We start from the raw sequence: 21,705 nt of genomic DNA on the forward strand, positions 1-21,705 counted from the left end.
TTTCTGTATATCTGTATTTATTTTGAGTTTTTTAAAATTATTAGAGCCAGGGACAGTGGCATATGCCTGTAATGCTAGTGACTCTGGAGGCTAAGGCAGGAGTATTACAAGACTGAGGCTAGCCTTAGCATCTCAGTGAGACCCTGTCACAAAATAAACACACAAACAAGATAGTTGGTGCGGGGGCGGTTGCTGTAGCTCAGTGGTAGAGCAACTCTGGATTCAAGCTCCAATACTAAAAAAAAAAAGAAAGAACTGTGAGTCAAGACAATTGGCTATTTGGGATCAAACAGGAGTAAAGGCAGGTGAGGAAGCAAAGGAGGAGGATAGAGCTTAGAAACTGTTTAACATGACTTCAAATCATTATTATTTAGAAGGAAAAGCAATGGAATTAGGGTTAGAAGAACTATGGAAACCCACCTAAAATATATAAATAGATCTGTGTCTACTAGAAATATGGACAGGAAACCATTAACCATGGTAGTTATTTGTGGAGACTGGTTTATGAGACTTTTTCTTTCTTTCTTTTGTGAATGCATAGTTTTTTAAAAAAATCTTTTTATTTGTTGTTTTTAGATATACATGATAGTAGGGTGTATTTTGACATATTATACATACATGGGGTACAACCCATTACAATTTTGATTCCGTTCTTGTGGTTGAACATGCTGTGGAGTTATACTGGTTATATATTCATATAGGAGTAAAGTTATGTCTGATTCATTCTACTATCTTTCCTATTCCCTTCCTTCATTCCCCTTTGTCTAATCCAATAAACTTCTATTCTTCCCCTCCCTATCCTCCCTTGTTATGGGTTGGCATCCAAATATCAGAGAGAACATCTGACCTTAGGTTTTGGGGACTGTCTTATTTCACTTAGCATAATATTCTAGAGTACCATCCATTTACCAGCAAATGCCATAATTTCATTCTTCTTTATGGCTAATATTCTACTGTGTATATATGTATGTACCGCATTTTCTTTATTCATCTGTTGAAGGGTACCTAAGTTTGTTCTATAGCTTGGCTACTGTGAATTGAGCTGCTATAAACACTGATGTGGCTGTGTCACTGTAGTATGCTGATTTTAAGTCCTATGAGTGGGATAATGGTAGTTCATTAGAAGTTTTCTAAGGAGTTCCCATATTGCTTTCCAGAGAGGTTGCACCAATTTGCAGTCCCACCAGCAATGTATGAATGAACCTTTTTCCCCACATCCTCAACAATATTTAAAAAAAATTTTTTTTAGTTGTTGATGGACCTCTATTTTATTAATTTATTTATATGTAGTGCTGAGAATTGAACCCAGTGCCTCATACATGTGAGGCAAGTGTACTACCACTGAGCCACGACCCCAGCCCGTCAGCAACATTTATTATTACTTGTATTCTTAATAACTGCCATTCTGACTGAAGTGAGATATAATCTCAGTATAGTTTTAATTTGAATTTCTCTAATTGCTAGATATGTTAAATTTTTTTTCATTTATTTTTTGACCATTCATTTTTATTCTATGAAGTGCCTGTTCAGTTCCTTTGCCATTTACTGATTGGGTTATTTGTTATTTGTTATTGGGTTATTTGTTACTGAGACTTTGTCTTTCTGCCTTATAATCTTATGGTAATGTTTGAAGATTCTTAAATGTACATGAATATGTAATCAGGAATATAAAATAGAGATCTAAAATAAAAGGAAAAAAACACTCTTATAACTATTTTAAGGAAAAAGAAAAATATAGGGAAGTAATGATAAAATAATATTAAAATTGATAAACAGTGATTAATACTAAGGAAAAAATAGAGAGGGAACCCTGAAGGCTGGTAATGTTCAGGGAGCGTGGAGACAAACAACAAACTAGATATAACTTAGCAACATGAGACAGTAGAGAAGTACTTACTATTTTAAGTCACCATGTCTCATGTCCCTGACTGAGGAGGCCCAAAAAAGGTTTCAAGAGCATTTCTGCCTCAATTCATTAGACTGTAGCTTCAAAAAGAGTTAGCTTTCAATTTATTATATTAATTTTGGTCAGTGAAGGCACTCTATTCCTCAGAGAACATATAACCCAGAAAAGTCTCAGAGTGAAAACAGAAATCATCTGTCTTGAGGAATCTCTACTGTCCTTAATCAGGAATGTGACCACATAACAGTGTGCTTCGGGAGAGACAATCTTTTGAAAGTCAATCTGGACTTTTGCATATTTTTTGAGCTATACAGATGACTCAGACCTTATAAATTCCATAATAGACTATTTTCTCAATCCACCTATTTCCCTCTAGTGGTCTCAACATGGTTGTATCACATCTTTATTTTTACTTATTTGTTTATTTGTAGTGCTATTACATCTTTGATGATGACTCAAAGAGGAGATTTAGAACACTAAAGGAGCATTTTTGGTTGTCACAATGATTGGTTGGGGAGTGCTACCAGCATTTATTGGGAAGGGCCAGGGATCTGGACATGATGAAAGTGCAGGACAGCCACTTATAACAAAAAACCTGTGCCAGTCTGGTATAATTTTCAAATGTCCCACTGAAAGTTCACAGGTGAAAAAGCCATTTATAATTTTCAGAGTTAGAACCCAATTTCATGTTACACATTAAGAATATTTTTATAGTTTTAATACATAACAAGAATAATTTTTTCAGGAAGGCAACAATTATGTAAATCAAGAGAAAACTCATACGTTTCATTGTGGTTGTTGCTCAGAAATTTACAGAGTTGTTTACTATTTCAGAAAATCATATAATTTGGTAATGCTGCCCTAATGCTCTGGAACCAATAACACACATATCTATCTTCATTTGTATCATTCTCATTCAAATAATGCTGTGAGTAAATACAAATAACTGACTATTCTTCCACAGTGCCCAAGAATCACATACTGAAATTTTTAAAAATTATAAATTACTTTCCTCTTATTCTTCTTTTATATATAAGATTTTTTTTTTCCAAGACTGGGGATTGAACCTGGGATAATTTACCATAGGGACTATATCTCTAGCCCCCCTACCCCTTTTCAACATTTTATCTTATTTATTTACTTATTTCTCTCTCTTTTTTTTTTTTTGACACAAGATCTCACTAAATTGCTAGATCACAGGTGTGTACCACTGTGACTGACTTAAGATTTTTTTTTTTTGAATTTAAAATTTTTGTGTGTGGGCTGGGGATGTGGCTCAAGTGGTAGCGCGCTCGCCTGGCATGCGTGCGGCCCGGGTTCGATCCTCAGCACCACATACAAAGATGTTACATCCGCCAAAAACTAAAAAATAAATATTAAAAAGTTCTCTCTCTCTCTCTCTTTAAAAAAAAAAAATTGTGCGTACCTAAATATGCTATATCTGAATTTCATTTCGAGACAATTTAGGGACACTGAAAATATTTATAGATAAAAAGGAGTCATTAAATCTGTCAAGGGCAGGAATCACTGTTCTAAGCCCACTGTGATTCCAGTCCCCTTCCCAGGACTGGAGGAGCATGGGCATGTTATCAGTTCTGCTCAGTGAGACCCAATGGAGAATCAAGAACTTCTGGGAAAGGTTTCCTTGCTCTTGAGAGAAAGGAAGAAATGGTTCTTCTTCCTTTTCATGTCAGCTTGTTTTGACTAGACTAGTTGTAACCACCTTACAATCAGCAAGCACACTGAGGAGGCAGCCTAAGTGAGTTATGGAGAGATGCAACGGAAGCCGTGAGATCTTGCATCTGAAGTCACTCTTCCCACTGGACTCTCCTCCCTGATGAAGCCAAAGGGTGCTCTACCACTAAGCTACATCCCCAGCCTTTTTCATTTTTTATTTTCAGGGCCTCATTAAGTTACCCAGACTGGCCTCAAACTTGTGATCCTCCTTCTTTAGCCTCCAGAGTCACTGGATTATGAGTGTGTACCACTCTGGCTCCCACTGCACTTTTAGCTATGTAACATAATAAATTTCTTTACATACAAGTCAGAATCAGATGTTTTCCTTTCTGCAACTGGAAGCAGGCTAACACAAAGTTGCACTGTAGAGATGACAGTGGAAGGGATAGTAAGAGGAAGCAGTGTAGTACAGTAGAAAAAGTCTAAGCTTGTTTATATTGATACACTGATGTTATTACTAAACCCTCAGAGCTTTAGTTTCCTTGTTTACAAATGAAAAGAGGAATCTCTGCTTTACATCATGTTGTGAGGATTAACGAACTCCATGTCCAGCTGTTAACTTGGTGCTGGCATGTTATAAGCATTCAATGGCTGGTGGCAATTATTAACTATTGCTGTTAAGAGGAGAAGGAACAGGACTCACAGCAGTCTGCGCAGTGATGTGTGTGCAACCCACAATTTTGGCTCCAGCCAAAGGCTTTTCTCCTTGAGCTCGCTTCCTCAAAGCCATCAGTGCAGGCATTTCTGAAAAGGTCCAATACAAACAGCAATATTAGGAAGGAGGGAACAAAAGATAAAGGAATAAACAGAAAAACTTATTCTCTTAGATTTCTCCAAAAATTTGGAATAGAACTACCATTTGACCCAGTTATCCCACTCCTCAGTATATACCCAAAGGACTTAAAATCAGCATACTACAGTGATGCAGCCATGGCAATGTTTATAGTAGCTCAATTCACAATAGCTAAGCTATGGAACCAGCCTAGGTGCCCTTCAACAGATGAATGGATAAAGAAATGTGGTATATATACACAATGGAATATTAGCCATAAAGAAAAATGAAATTATGGTATTTGCTGATAAATGGATGGTACGCTAGAATATCATGCTAAATGAAATAAGCCAATCCCCCAAAAACCAAAGGGAGAATGTTCTCTCTGATATGCAGATGCTAACACACAATAAGGAAGGTAAAGAATAGAAGTTCATTGGATTAGACAAAGGAGAATAAAAGGAAGGGACAATGGGAATAGGAAAGACAGTAGAATGAATTGGACATAACTTTCCTATGTCCATATATAAATACATGATCAATATAACTACACATCATGTATGACCACCAGAATGGAAGTTATATTCCATATATGTATAATATGTCAAAATACACTCTACTGTCATATATATTTTAAAATAATGAATTTTTTTAAAAGGGAAAAAAATTTATTCTCTAAGGTTAAGATTCTTCTGCTGATCAGGTTCTCTGTTAAATCAGGTTTCTCAAGGGATCAAGATATTAACCAGAATTTTCTTTTAAAAGGGGATTTCAGAGGCAAATGCAGGGTTCTGACTCCCTATATGCCAGTCCTTATAGTCCCTTCTATACCCCCTAGAGTCTCCCTTCGCATAGTGTTTTCTGAACTTGGAATTTTTCATTTTAAGTATCCTTGACTATCACACTGAAATTTCAAAAGCTAGTAGGCCCCAGGATGAACAAAGAGATTAACATGGACAAAAGACACAGGCAGGTGGAGAAGGTGCTTGCTTTCTTTACCTTGTTCAGCAATTTCAATTTCTCTTCGTCCAAATTCTGCCTGTTTGATGTTCTTGACACAGAAGTCACTGCTTCCCTTAGAGTTCTTTTGCTGTTTGTCCCTGGGGGATGTCTCATCATCAGAGCTATCTGTATATGAAGCCGCTGGAATGATAGAAACAAAAACCCTCAGGGAAAAAAATTTGCTTCCTCTAAAATTCCAAATCATGGAGGAAACTGAGGTTTCTCTATTCCTTAGCACCATACAAATTTACACCTTTGGTAAGCACCTAAATGGAACAATGGAGCTGCCCAATCATCTGTGGAAAAGCACTACCCACAGGTCAGAAAGGAGAACCCAAGAGATTGTCAAAAACATTCTCCCTAGATTATATCAATTTAGTATCTAGGGCTACCTGTTTTTTTTTGGATACCGGGGATGAGGATTGAACCCAGGGTCACTTTACCACTGAGCTACATCCTCAACCTTTTTCATTTTTCATTTTGAGACAGGGTTCTCAGTAAGTTGCTGAAGGCCTTGCTAAATTTCCAAGGCTGGCCTCGAATGTGCAATCCTTCTGTCTCATCCTCCTGAGTTGCTGGGATTATAGGAAAAATGTGTCACCACATTCCACAATGGCTAACTTTATCTTCAAAACATGTAGAGGTTCTTGATATGCAAAAAAAGAGAGGTTACACCATGGTAGCAATAGGTTAACATTCCTGATGAAAGATTGAAGTAATTAACTTATGAGTTTCTGGGATCCCAGCTATCCTTCTCTGTCTGTTGCTTAAATGCCTGATTTCACTTGTGTTTCAGTACAATAACTAAGACCTAGAAAATAAGGAACCCATGAGAAAGTAATTAAGAATCACAAAAAGTGTTTGTCTGATAACAGAGCTTTCTTTTTCAAGACTGGCTTTGATGGGGCTGAACCATGCCTGCAGACCCAATTAGACACTGACAATGAACTATTCAATGTGCTCTTCCTTCTTCCTGGCCTCAGTGGGTCCTGCATTAAGCATTTTAGATTCCCAAATTGGTGAATAAGTTCTCTTTTGGTACAATAATGCTCTCATAACCAATCCATTTAGTGATATACACTAGCAGGGGAAAGGTCCAAGTGACCAACAGGTAGCTGCTGCTACTGCTATTCACATGCTTAGCTAAAGTCTTCTTAGTCTTCATATAATTCTGTAGTTGCTAATGAGTTTTGGATGCTTTGAACCAATTTTCCTTCTTTAATTTATGTTCAAGTTTCAGAGGATAGTTCTTCCTCACTCTCAAGAGTTTTTAGGGGAGTGAGGAACATAAAGCATTGCTATAAAGTACCTTACATTACTCAATAGAATAAAATGTTTACCATCACTTTTAAGGGTAGAAAGCTGCAAAAGCACAGAGCTCCTAGGGCCTATGGTGCTCTGATCTGCTTATATCCAGAGAATTAAGACATTGCTGGGATTTCTTAGCAGAGGGTCTATCTCTAGGGGTGCTGTAAAAGGCAAGTCTGACCTTGTCCAGTTAATCAGGCACAGCTCTGCAACACTAGTGGGGCAGCAGGGGCTTGAGGATCTCTCTTGAGCTGGAAAACTGCCCTGGAGCAAAGTCCTAACACGAGGCCACAGGAATGAACAGGGGCACCATGGGAGGTGAGGGAATTAGTAAATTCCCAAAGAGACTTTTGTTCTTTAAAGGAGCTAATCTGTACAAAAAGTTTCTGGTTCCCTCTCCTAAAGTGAGTAAGAGCTCAAAGTACTTTTGGCAACAGAGTTCAGAAAGAGCTTTCTGGGCAGTCAACTGTTTTACTAATCAATATTCTGATATAGCTTAGGAGTTGAGGCTTAGGGGAACCATCCTTCTTCAACCTGAGAGAAGAAAGATAACAGCCTCCCCCAATCCTGATTCAAATTTACAAGAAAATTACTTTGGAAGAAAGAGTCAACATTCAGAATGACTTTGAAATTTCATGTTTTCCCAAAGCCATGATGATTTTTATGCTTCCCAGTAGCCATTTAAATATAGTAGTCACATGTTCTGGAGTCAGACAGACTTCAGTTGAAGACTCAATCTCTATTTCTAAGTACATAAAGTACAGATGATATCAGAGCCTATTCAGTAGGGCTCCAAACCTATTCATGTATCCAGTCATTCACACTTTCATTTGTTTATTGAACAAATTTTATCTATGCATCTACCATGTACCAGGCATGGTCTAGGTGCTGGGAATATAAGACAGATACAGATGGTCCCTACATTTATGGAGTTTTCAGTCTAGCAGGTGAGTCAGACATGAAAGAACTAATTATTTAGAGTTCTTTTTTTTTTTTTTCTCCCTTCCCAATACAGCTGTAATGTGTGCTGTGAAGACAGAAATCAGAATGCCATGAGACTGCATAATGATTTGTCAGGGTTGAAAATGCAGCTCAGTGGGAGAATGCTTGCCTACAGTGAACAAGGCCTAGGGTTGAAGCCTAGTTTGATCACCAGCATGGGTAGGTGGTAAGGGCTGGAGATGTTCAATAGTAGAAAGTTGGCCTAGCCTGCACAAGGTCCTGGGTTTGATCCCCAGCACCCCCAGAAAATAAAAAAACAAAAACAAAACCTTGTCAGAGTCAAGTTGTTGAGAAAATTAAAAAAAAAAAAAAAGACATTACTAAATAAAGAGCTTAGTATAATGCTTGGCATAGAGTAATTAAGTCTTCAATAAATGATACCTGATATTATTATATGCTTTAGTACATAATTTAAATAATACCAGATATAAAATCTTTAAGCATTCTTACTCAGCTTTAGAATGAGAAAAGAATGACATACATACAAAATTATTTAGCAGTTTCTTTTTTTTACTATCTCCGTCATCTCCTACTTAATCTACCAAAGCAGCAGGTGGTTGGCTGGCAGTGATTAAAAAGATTGAGACACCAGTCCTAACTACCCAAAATAGCTCTCCCCTCCTATGTCTCTTTAGCTTCTAAGGATGAGTCAGGGGAAAAAACAAAACAAAACAAAAAACTAAACTAAAAAACTTCATCTTAAAGAGAAGCACTCCAATTTTTGGCTGGAGACTGCACCGCCCCCCATTCATTCCTCCTACTTTCCCTCCCTCTCTTTCTTGTACCAGGGATTGAACCCAGGGGCACTTGACCAACAAGTCAAATCCCCAACCCTTTTTATTTTATTTTTTTATTTTGAGACAAGGTTTTGCTAAGTTGCTAAATTGCTGATGCTGGCTTTGAACTTGTGATCTTCCTGCCTCAGCCTCCCAAGCCACTGGGATTTTTACAGGCATGTGCCAGTGTGCCCAGCTCTCCCTAATTCTAAGAATAAAATTGTTTACATCACCTCTCTATTCTATATGCTAGAGGGAAAAATAGAAGTATTTTACTTTCTTAACTTGGTCAACTGGTTATAATTAAATAAACCAATGTTTTTCTTTGAGCCAAAATGAATTTTTCAAAGTCCTTTATATAGAACTGCTGTCAGGTAAAAATCCAAAGCAGTAGTTGTTTAAATTGCACTAACATGTGAACACAAAACAGATGATAGACCCAGACCAAGAGAATGTGTTATTTTTGCAAAAATGGTGGAAAGATTATTCCTGAACTTAGAGTGACACATGCATTTATATTTTGAACCTACTCATTTCTGCCACTATATTTAAAGTGGCACATTCAGGGACTTGGGAGAGCTCAGTGGTAAAGCAGTTGCATAGCATGTGCAAGGCTCTGGGTTCAACCTCCAGCACTGTGAAAAATAAATAAATCAATTAAATAAAATATAGATCAAGTTGCAGATGATTCCAATGTAGCTAGTGAAGTCTAAGTAGCCCATCCCCTAAGATCACAGGCTGGAGGTTTGGTTCAGAGGCAGAGCACTTGCCTAGCATGCTGGAGGCCCTGGGTTTTGTTCTTAGTACTGAAAAGAAAAAAAAAAAGATTGCACATTCATGAAAATAGTTGAGGTAACATTAAACTAATATTCTTTCTAGAAAAAAATTAGAGAAAGCCAATACCTTAAGCCTGAATAAAGTTTCTAAAGTATTTGTAATTATCAGCATACTCTGAAATAGTCAAATTTCATTTAAAAAAAAAAAAGGGAATAATTAGCTGGTTGCATTGGCACAGATTTGGAATCCCAGCTACTCAGGAGGATGAGGCAGGATAATTACAAGTTCAAGGCAGGCCTGAAGAACTTTGTGAGACCTTGTCTCAAAATAAAAAGTAAAAAGGGTTGGGAATATAGCTGAGAGGAAGAGTACCCTTTGGGTTCAATCCCCAGTACTAGGGGGAAAACAACAACAACAAAATGCATTAATAAGCTATTAGAGTATAAGATCCTAGATCTAGCTTTACCCCAATAGGTTAAGCAACTAATTTTCAATTTATCCAAATGTAAAATGGGGAGTATTAAGGAACCTCTTTCTCCTCATGCTCACCCTTTTCTCTAACTACTACTAGAAAGATTCTATCAGTAAATGAGATAATACCCTTCAGTTTATATGTAGAAAAGCAATATAAAGTATGATGTAGCTTTACTATTAGATGTGTTTCTGTTTTATGAGTTCCCAGAATTAAAACAGTTTGATGAATCACTAACCACAATCTAAGCCACAGAACATGCATCTGTGCGTTCTGTGGCTTACACCTGATCTAGCTTTACTTCCTAGCAGCTGTAATACTGTAGGTTACTGCTAGAAGAGCAGTCAGAATTCTGGCTGGATTAATTCTATTAAACTACTTTAAGTCAAGCAATTCCTCTTGGGCCCAGTCTATTCATTTGGTAATGGAAGGAACAGTTGGGACCTGTGTGTCAGTCATTGTACAGCAGATTTCACCAATAAGATATGTGAAAAGCTATGATAGCAACCCAAATACAAACAAATAAAATTCTGTTGTTTGGAAGATATTTCAAACTTTATAAGCACCAATCATGAAGAAAGTGACTTCTGCTCATCTTTTACCAAATTAACTCACTGAAAAAACAGGATTTTTTTCCAGAAATTTGTTAAAGAACACTCTGACCTTCCAGGATTTTGTGTGTGTGTGTGTGTGTGTTATTGGCAACTTAACCAGGGGTGCTTGACCACCGAACTATACCTCCTGACCTTCTAAATTTTTATTTTCATGCAGAGTCTCACTAGGTTTCTGAGGCTGGCCTCAAACCTGTGATCCTCCTGCTTCTGTCTCCTGAGTTTCTGGGATAATAAGTGTATACCACTGTACCTGGCAAGAATGAGCTGATTTTGAAGAAGACTCTTTTGTTCTTTTGCTTTTATGAGGCTTTTTGCTTAGGGGAAGAATTTTGAGAAGTTTCTTCCTTATAAATGAATTTCAGAGATTAATATAGCCTTTTCCAACCTAGGTTCCCCTACAATTAAGTCCTAATGCTTTGAAGCATGCATTGTATATAATGAATTAACTTCTCTCCCACACATCTAGAAAGGTACTAGTTATATATCATCTTTTGTAGAATTAAGAAAACAGCATATCAAATAATTTTCTATGTTCTATAAAAAATCAGATGAGGAACTTTGGTTGAGAAAGGCTGGTAGCAGTTCTTAAAAGAAAGCATGGCAAAATTGGGTGCGAGGATGGTTAGAAAGGGAGAGAAGGTCATTGCTTATTTAAACCTCCAAGTATCTTCAGCAAAACAAAAGCTTTGGATAGGAAGGTATCTTATTTTGATATGTCATAAACCTTCTTTTGGCTGCTTACATATATGTAATATATCATTTTACACCTAAACAAAGGTGTAAAATATAAGGCTTCTAGGGTTAAGGGTACAGCTCAGTGGCACAGTGCTTGCTTAGCAGGCACAACTCTGGGTTTAACCTACAGCAGAGGGGGAAAAACAAAGAAAACAAAATTCTCAGAATGCCTTTTAAAAATATTTATTTATCGACTTCCTTTTATGTATTAAACTTAGTTCTAAATGCTAGGAATACAGCAGTATAAAATAGATAAAAATCCCTGCTCCCATAAATCCATGATCAAATAGGTGGGAAAAGATAAAAATAAATTAATAAAATATATAGTATGGGACTGGGGTTGTGGCTCAGTGGTAGAATGTTCACCTAGCATGCATGAGGCACTGGGTTCAATCCTTAGCACCACATAGAAATAAAATAAAGATATTGTGTCCACCTAAAACTAAAAAATAAATATTAAAAAAAATATAGTAGGTCATATGATAATAAGTGCTATGAAGAAAAACAAAGGAAGAAAATATAGAGAGTGGGTGAGGTGATTGTACAACATTTACATATAATTAATTTTTTATTAAATTATTTATTTATTCTAATTTGTTATACACCATGGCAGAATGCAATTCATCTCATATTACACATATAGAGGATAATTTTTTTTTTTAAATGTAAAGGGCACGAGGGAATAAGGTTTAAAGTCAAAGTTCTGTGTTTAAGTTCTTTTTTTCTTTTAATCTTTATTTTATTTATTTTTATGTGGTGCTGAGGCTCGAACCCAGCACCTCACATGTGCTAGGCAAGCACTTTACTGCTGAGCCACTACCCCAACCCCAGAGCACAATTTTTCAAGTCACTAATTGTATACTATATGATTAATTTTTAATTGACAAAATTTTATATATTGCATTTATTGGATACAACATGATGTTCTGAAAAAGTATATATTGTGGAATGCCTCAACAGAACTAATTAACATATGCCTCATCTCACAAGCTTGCTTTGTGGTAAGAACACTTAAAATTTACTTTCTTAGAAATTTTGAAGAACATAAGCCAGGCTGATGAGGCACAACTATAATCCCAGTGATTCAGGAAGCTGAGACAGTAAGATTGAAAGTTCAAGGCCAGCCTCAGCAATTTAGCAAGGCCCTAAACAACATAGTGAGACCCTGTCTCAAAAAATAAAAAGGGCTGTGGATGGCTCAGAGGTTAAGTACCCTTGGGTTCAATTCCTGGTACCTCCTTGCCCTCCACCCAAGAACATAACATAATAATACATTGTTATTAACCATGGTCACTATGATGTATAAAATTTTAAAAGAATAGCCAGGATAGGCCTGAATGTGAAGGTGATATTTGGTGAAGAACTGAAGGAGGCAAGATAGCCAGCCACTCATATATCTGGGGGGGAAAAAAAACAACTTTTTAGGCAGGAAACAAATGCAAAGGTTTTGAAGCAGGACAGTGACTGGCATTTTTCAAAATAATAATAAGGAGGTTGGCTACTATGGTTGGAGGGGACCGAACAATTATGGGAGGAGAGAGTTTTGGAGAAGTAGATATGATAAGAAACACAATGGGAAGCTGGATGGTATGGAGCCCTTTAAGCTATTGTAAGAACGTTAGGCCTTATATTTATTTTATTTTATTATTGTGCTGGGGATAGAACCCACAGCCTTGCATATGTTGGGCAAGAGCTATACCATTGAACTATACCCCATCCCCTAACCTGACATTTTAAAAGAACAAATTTGGCTCCATGTCAAATAGACTGAAGATGGGTAAAGAAGAAACTAAGAAACTCAGTTTTTAAGGTATGGGAGGTTTGAGATGTTTATAAAACATCTAAGTGAAAGGCTGAGCGGGCAGGTGAATATACAGTCATTGTGTAGGGGGTAGATTTTAGTAGGAGATAAAATGAGAGAATCAAACACCAATTGATTGAGTATTTAAAACTCTAAGACTGAATTCACTTAGGGAGAGAATATAAACAAAGAAGGGAAGAGGTCCAAGGATTAGTTTTGGGGGTTCTCCAATGTTGATTTCTGTAGTCATTTAAATTATAAAGCATGCTAAAAAGGGCCTCAAGTTCTTATTGATATGCATTTGCATATCTTCTCAAATTCAGAAAGCTGTGAGTAGATTCTATTATTGTTGGCTCACTTGATGGGCACAGAGCTCTTTCTGTACTACCTCATCTGTACCACTGGCTCAGTTATGAATGTGCCAGGATGCACAAGTTTTCCAATATCACCTAATAAGGCAAACATGGATCAGAAACTAGAAATGGGGTCTATCCTAACTCCCAGTATAAGAATCAAGGCAGTATACCTCTTCCTTCAGATTTTGTTTACAAAGGGATTAACGACTGTGTGAAGAAAACAAAACCAAAACCAAAAATGAAGTAACAATGTGTGTGATGTAGCTGCTAAAAGAAAACATAATCTTAGATTTTATTTTTTCCCACACTTTTTATTAGTGCATTACAATTGTACATAATGATGGGATTTGTTGTTACATATTCATGCATGCACACAATTTGGTCAATATCATTCCCCATTAGGTTTCATTTTTAAAGCATTAAGTTTAAGGAGGTAATACTTCCTGTGGATTAGATCAATCACATCTGGAATATTATGGGCATAGATTCGCTTTTAAAAAGAAAATCTAGAATGCATCCAGATGAGCAGGTTACTGGGATGCCTCCTAACTCAAGCAATAAAAGATGCTGCGTTTTATTTCTAATTAAAATCTTTAAATTCCAGAAATTACTTAAGAGTTCATCAGACAATAAATAAATAAATGAAGCAAGGAGACACCCTATCATCTAAAATGTTCCCAAAGAGGCCAGATGGACATTTGCCAGAGATGCCACAGAAGCAATTTCAGCAATCCAGTGAATTATATCTTTAAAATCTTTTTCATCTCCAGGATTTTTTTCTTTTTTTTCTTTTTCTGGTGCTGGGGATTGAACCCAGGGCTTTGTGCATGTGAGGTAAGCACTCAACAACAGAGCTATATCCCCAGCTCCAGGATGTTTTCACTCCCTGTTCCCAAATTTAATATCCTTAAATGGGTATATTGACAACTTTTAAGCTATAAATATGGCAGTTTCATATAGTTCAATCTAAAAGGTCCAAGTTTAGAGAACTGGGGTTATAGTTCAGTGGTAGAGCACTTGCCTAGCACAGGTGAGGCACTGGGTTCAATCCTCAACACCATGTAAAAATAAATAAAATAATGGTATGTGTCCACCTATAACTAAAACAGATTTTATATATATAAAGGTCCAAGTTTATCAGGTTGACACCAGTTTAATATCATTCACCAATGATATTAGAAACCAAGGGTATCACCTACATTCTTTCAGGTACAAAGATATTTGGTAAGTACCCTCTCTGAACATAGGACTTGAATGAGAAGGCAGGCATTGGTTTCCTCTGCAGGAACACAGATAGATATGTGGATCTAGTTGTGTAAGGAAGATACTATACTGCAGTTAAAAATATCATTATTTATCATCCACCTTTTGCATATGTGTGTGGTGGGGAGCTTACTGGGGATTGAACTGAGGGGTATTCTACTACTGAGCTACCTCCCCAGCCCTTTTTATTTTGAGACAGGTTCTCAATAAATTGTCCAGGCTGCCCTTGAACTTGAAATCCTTATGCCTTAGCCTGCTGAGTAGCTGGGATCACAGGTGGGTGCCACCATGCATCACCATACCCAGCGTTAGCGTTGATCTTTAGATAATGTGCACATATTTTACAATTCCCATTTTCACATTTTTTATGGCTTCTAGAGTTATGTTAACCAGTTAATGAATTTTTCAACTGTTTATTTTAGTGCAGTAAGACAGTATGAAACTCTGTATTTTTCTATGAAAACTCATAGGCATTTATGTCACAGTTATTGTGGGAATACAGTAAAAAAGAAAAATTAAAAGTGTGGTCATGGGCTGGGGTTGTGGCTCAGTGGTAGAGCACTTGCCTAGCATGTGTGAGGCACTGGGTTCGATTCTCAGCACCACATATAAATAAATAAACAACAACAACAAAAAAAGTGTGTACATAAGGCCAGGTGCGGTGGCGCATGCCTGTAATCCCAGAGGCTCAGGAGGCTGAATCAGGAGGATCGCAAGTTCAAAGCCAGCCTCAGCAACATTGAGGTGCTAAACAACTCAGTGAGACCCTGTCTCTAAATAAAATACAAAATAGGGCTGGGAATGTGGCTCAGTGTTTGCCGGAGTTCAATCCCAGGTACAAAAAAAAAAGGTTGTAAATAACAATCTACTTAACCTTAAAGCTACAGCTTCCAAACAATCCTTCTTTAACTTTATGTAACAAATATTACTTTCCTATATATATGAAGAATAAAATTTCGAGTCATGATAAAATTTTTTCTAATGAATATTACTATTTATAATGTGAAGAAGTAATAACTAAGGCAAACTCTCAGTTCCCTACCCCATTCTACCACAAAGCAAAAATAAAAGAGTCCCATACTAGATCAGACTCATACTGGGTACCACTACACAAATGGCCCTTACCTTCCAGGGGTCTATATAGTAATAGCTCATATGGCATTAAATCATAACTTGGCCCCAGAGCACATATACTTGAATTAATGCCGCTGCAAAGGAAGAAGTAACAAGAACTACAATGTCACAGCTCTGGAGAAAAGACAAAGGGCCCACTGCTTGAACTAGCTACAATGTTTTCATTGTTCATTGGAGTAACTGAGGTTTCCCCTTTAATTTGCAAGTACCAGATGGAAGGTTGGGAAACTTTTTTTTTCCCCCCAAAAGATGGAAAAAACAAAGTCTTTATACATGCTATTCAATGAAGGTCATCATCAGTGAACTGCATACTCCCATCCTTCGGAGTGGATCAAAGAACTTAATTTCCTTAGTGACCCTCTCTGCCTCTACTGGAAGAGAGGGCCTCTGTGAATTTCCACCCTGAATTCCCAAGGGAAATCCAAAGATTCCATCCCAAATTTTGGTTTAAATGTCGATTCTAAATATTTATTCAAGACACAGGCAACAGCAAGCACAGTTAGCCTTGGATAGGGGGGAAGGTCTGTTGTACACCTATTGGCCTTGATAGGTGGGTTCATGGCAGCTCAGTACTCACCCGAGCTATAGCTGTCAGTAGATGACTGAGAAATGGAACGAGAGAGAGAGCGACGTCCAATTTTGGTGGGACGCTTGTTGAATTCTTGCTTCTGGTCAGCAAACTGGATCTGCTAAGAAGAAGAATCCTAGTTATATAAAGAAAAAGAACCTCTATTTTGAGACAGCAATTCAAAGTTGTTGTTGTTGTTATTACTCATTATTATTTTACCTTCCCTGCACTTATCTGAAAATTTCAGAATATTCAGAATATTTCATTAAGCCAAATAGTGCATATTTGGAATATTAAGACTCTTTGGAGAAAAGAGTAATTTTTCACTCTTCACCTACTATATTTCTATTAAATTTAAATATTTGATCCACTCTATAACTATAATACTTTTTACAATGAAATTGTTACCAAAAAATGAAAAGGAGAAAAGAATGTTTTGTTTAAAATGAATTTTTAGTAAGTTGAGTCATATTTAGAAATCCCTTCTATAATTTCACTGAAAATTAAAGCTGAGAAGAATCTTAAAAGACTATCCATACATCTAAACCCTTCTATATTTCTAGATGAGAAAATTACCAAGATCCAGGTTTCAAGATTCTCAGGAAATTAATGGCACATGAAATTTTGAAAAAGGCTTTTTATCCAGACAGAACATTCTGGAACTGCACTGAAATCCTGGCCATGCCACTCATTAAGCTGTGTGATATTGGCCAAGATGTTTTTCTCTTTTTCCCATAAATACAACAGACATAAAAGTACTCACCTCACAGGTTTTAGACAAAATTAAATGAGACAATGCATGTAAACTGAAACAGCATGAGATTCAATAAATCCACGCTATACCCCCACTTCTACATTTCAGTATTCTTTTCACTCCCTTGTGGGTAGATATTTTAATTTAGACTTTCTAAAATATATTAGTTAGCTATACCAACTAGTAAATAAACATTTATTATTTTTAGTGTTTGGTATCATAAAGTACCTAAAAGCCACAAACTTGATCATTTATTAACTGTAACATAACAGATGTAGAAACAGTGGATAATTGAGCTGAATATACATAAACCCCATATCATAATCTGTAGGATGCAATTGGAAAATATCTGACAATGACTGTCTTACAAAAATTTTAATCTCTATCTCTGACAATTGAGCTGATACTTTTTAATACTTCACAAATCAAAGCTACATCATTTATTCATTTAATAACCTTTTTTCCCCCTACCAAGTGTTTACATAATTACTCAGATTCTTCTGGACCAAAGGTGGCACTGAGGAAGGTCTACTGAAAAGAATCAAAGATCTGACAACTGAGTCTCCCTTTAATGATGGAAAGATGGATCCCTGATGAGCAGAACAGATACAGTATAATAGAATGAAAGTAGCAACTGACGACTATACTTCCTGTAGTTAGAGGTAACTATTGAGTCATTTAAGTATTGAGATAGAGGGGGCCAGCGCCAAGCCAAATTTAATTAGCTTAGCATTCATTGCCTCTGTAGGGGAATTCATAGCATTTCCATAGCGATAACAACAAATAAAACCTTCAAATTGTTTTCGGCAATGGGAAAATGCATTGTATTAGATGCTTGTTGCAAAATGAAAAATGACAAATTTGATTATTTTGCTAAAGTAGCAATTTATTCTAAAAGGACAAAGTACTCTATGTACTCCCAAGGAATGTACATGAATTTCATGTACTTCTAGCACAGCACTAAGCACACTGAATGTAACTATCTACCTACCTACCTGTATTCTCTATAAATTATGGATTCCACAAAGGCAGGGGCTGGGTATCTTATTCACCCTTATATCCTCTGGCACTCTTCACTGTCTGTACTTGGTTGAATATTGAGTAAACATAACAAGCAAAGGCCAAGTCTAGAGTTAAAGTAATTTTTAAGGGCAAAAGCTGGGAAGGGGAAGAGGGAGGATGGGAAGCTGTGGACAGCAGTCAGGTTCAAAACTCTGGTGTCCATTTCACCAATCTCATTCATGAGAGTAATAGTCTTTATTCTTTTTTAGAGGCCCATCTAGGAAAAGGAATAATTGATTTTTGCAAAGCCCAAGCTAAGTCACTAACTCAGCTGTGTTCCCTTAAAAAAAATAAAATAAGAAGAAATAGCCGGTGTGGTGGCACACTCCTGTAATCCTCAGTGACACAGGAGGCTGAGGCAGGAGGACTGAAAGTTCCAGGTCACCCTGGGCAACTTAGTAGACCGTGTCTCAAAAAATAAATAAATAAAATAAAAGGGCTGGAGATGTAGTTCAGTGGTAGAACTGGTAGTTCCCTGGGTTCAATCCCCCAGTACAACAACAAAAAAGAATAATAGCAGAGAAACCATGCCCAGATATGCAACATGATTGCCCATCCCAACCACAGACCTGCACACATACCTAAGAGCAAGTGCACGCGTGCACACACACAACCCACTAGAGGGGGTCAGTCACTTTCATTCTCAGGATTTGTAGGACTGGGCTAAGTACACAACTGTTTACCCCAGTAACACTAAGCCATACGGCCATCTCATAACAGTTTCCCTAAACTGAGTTCCCTTCTCTTCGTCTTTACATTCAGAGTAACCCCTTCACCCAACAGCAAGTTTAGGATGTCTTTTGCGCTGAAGAATAGGCTTTGTAGGTTTTATGCATTTAGAACACAGGGTTCTTGCTTACTGATTAGATATTGAATTCAAATTCTTCAAAGACAGAATAATATTAGAAACTAACCACTTATATATTGTTAAATTATACAATTTTCTCAAGAAATAGATGTTTATCTTTTGCTGATAACCAGAACACATGAGTTCAGTAGGTCACACCTGATGCGTGCCCCTCTTCAATGGTTAAGCACCATTATATTCCTCACTCAACAGTCCATTTTGTTATACAATCATCTATCTGCCCACCCCAGGTGTAGTACTTTGGTAGATTTTACCCCTGACTTTCTTACCTCATCTGAAACCAGAGTCCTTTCAGGTAAGCCTCCTTTTTCATCTTGGAGAACACTGCCTAATTCCAACAGGCAGCAAGGCAAGGGAGGGAAAAGGTTGTTAAGAAAGAGGTAGCTCACTGTTCAACGGAGGGACAAAAGCAGGACAGGAGGAGAAGGAAAGTAGAAGCAGCTAGCCTTGGACAGTAAGTAATAGCTACAGGAGCAGCAAAACTGGTAAATAAAAGCTTAGCCTCACCTGGGCTTTAATCCCAGAGTTGCCATTGACAATATATTTCTTCTTGCTGCTCAGCATAGTGAAATTACCAGCCCCACTGCCACCTCTTTGGTTCAGGGACCCTTGTGGCCAGGCCTTTAAACTTTCCTCATCAGCAATTCTGTTGGCTCTGGTTCCAGCTAGCTTTTTTTTTTTTTTTTTTTTTGGTGTGGGGGTGCTAACCTTCCTTGGAATCCCTGAAGCAGCTCCAATACCCCGTCAGCATTACACCCCCAATATAATAAGGCAGTTCTGTTAGTGGCTCATCAGCCATTTCTAATTCTGTTAACTGTTTTAGCTGTTTTGCTTTTATTATTATTTTTTCCTGAACACCTAATTACAAGGATCCTCTGACCTCTAAACCTTAACAACTCCTTTGACAAGGCCCAACTTGCACGTGTATAACAATAGCTTATTTATATAACCTGTGTGCTTTTTTGCCTGCTATAATTAACTTGCTAATTAGGTTCTTTTTTAACCTTACCTCCTCCTTTTCCATGTCAGATGATTTTAGTTAACCTAGTCTCATTAGAAAAAAATTAACTACAGAGACACTAAAACAATGAGGGAATTTATTGAGAGTAAGAGAAAAAAAAAATTAATGGTGCCAAGTGCTCAGCAGCCCCTATTCTGCACTCTGTCTTTGGATTAGCCAAACAGGGGACACTGGTTTCAGTTCTATCACCAAGGAAATCAACTTTCTCATTCCATTTATTTACATTTAATTGTGTATCCTCATGTTTCAACATTTAGTTTCTGGTCCCATCTCAAGATTGTTGCTGATTTGGCACTGGGTGGCCCAATTTGCTTTTTTTCCAAAAAAAAAAAAAAGTGTGTTTCCTGGAAGGTGTGACTACAAAGGAGAATTTCTGATCTCAACTCCTCAGAATCACAACCACCTTATTACATGCCAAATAAAGACTCAAACAGGAAAAGAAGCACATTGTTTATTTGATTCTGAATGGGACCCAGTGAATAAATAGGAAAGCTACACTGATTGTTGCAGAGATACAGGTGGGGAGAAGGAGAAGGAGAGAGAAAGCTTCAACTTGAGGAGACCCTGTCTCAAAAAACAAAAAAATGAGTCAGGGTGGTGGCTCATGCCTATAATTCCAGAAACTCAAGAGGCTGAGGCAGGAGAATTACAAGTTCCAGGCCAGCCTCAGCAAATAAGAATCTGTCTCAAACTAAAAAATGAAAAGGGGTAGGAATGTAGCTCAGTGGTAAAGTGCCCCTGGATTCAATCCCCAACACCAAAAGGAAAACCAGATTCTTGGGGAGAACAGAAGATCTATTTACCCTGCAGAGGATCAGGCTAAAAGAAACAATGAGTTTCTTTTTAAATACATAGCTGTATCTTAATATCTGTAATGCTCATTTATAAATTAGGGGAAATAATACTTATTTCACCTAACTTCAAATGTATGCTAAAACACAATAAAATAAGGTAATATAAGAAGGTTTTGAAGACCACATGATATCTAAGTCTAAAATATAAATATTTCTATTCTCTAAGGACCAAGGTTTTTAACTTAGAATCTATAGATGTCTAGAATCCCCTAAAAGAGTATGCAAAATTTGTGGTTTCCTTGGGAGAGAGACTGCAGTTTCATCAGTTTCTCTAACGAGTCCCTGCTGTAAGTACTGATCCTGACTGAGGGCTGTAGTCAAGCTACCACTACCACCAATTACCAGATACCTTAATGGTTTTTGTCTTGCTTCCTAAGTAGAAACGGTTCAAATATTCTTCAAGACTTCTTTCCTTTTCAAGCTAAATGAGCAATTTTGCCTACAAAAGGGATTCCTTCTAGCGGAAAGAATAGTGAGCTGGCTCTGTACTCAAGAAAGTCTCAACCAGATTTCACATGGAAAAGTACTAAGCACTACAGACAGACTCGGTGGGAGGAGAAAAATATTAAAATGTAAACACATTAAAAAAAAAAAAGGCTTGTTGCTGACCTCTATGTACATAAGACAAGGTATTTTACCTGACATAGGAACTAAAGATTTCTGGAGGAAGTAAAACATATTAATAAAGACAATGTTTGGAAGGACTACATTTCCCAACATTTCAGGAGTAAAATTGCTGAACAAAGCTAAGAAAATCCTTCACGTGAAAATAGCTGAGGAGCAGAGAAGCTCCAGCAGTTTTCCGGTGGCTGATGGAACATCACCTCAAAGGTCTACTTTGTCAGTTCTTAAGTTTGGGGTTCTTCACGCTTCATCCTTGCCTGTATTCCTGCTGGGAATCTGATGTGAGTACCATCAGCTGCTGT

The 21,705-nt window shown here is 37.2% G+C and overlaps 1 protein-coding gene across 3 annotated transcripts in view; it reads right to left on the reverse strand.

Annotated features, from left to right (window-relative positions):
* Positions 1–21,705, reverse strand: part of Ahcyl2 (adenosylhomocysteinase like 2) — a 193,257-nt gene that overhangs the window by 43,396 nt on the left and 128,156 nt on the right. For 2 of the 3 annotated variants that reach the window (XM_027950123.2, XM_027950124.2), the window contains 3 exons: positions 16,230–16,338; positions 5,412–5,555; positions 4,284–4,384 (listed from right to left, as the gene is read on the reverse strand). In XM_027950123.2, coding sequence (XP_027805924.1) covers positions 4,284–4,384; positions 5,412–5,555; positions 16,230–16,338 — 354 coding nt within the window. Of the gene's footprint in view, positions 1–4,283; positions 4,385–5,411; positions 5,556–16,229; positions 16,342–21,705 lie in introns of all 3 variants that reach the window. The other variant, XM_027950122.2, reaches the window with a different exon arrangement.

This window comes from Marmota flaviventris, chromosome 1, assembly GCF_047511675.1.
Source record: "Marmota flaviventris isolate mMarFla1 chromosome 1, mMarFla1.hap1, whole genome shotgun sequence".
NCBI lineage: Eukaryota > Metazoa > Chordata > Mammalia > Rodentia > Sciuridae > Marmota > Marmota flaviventris.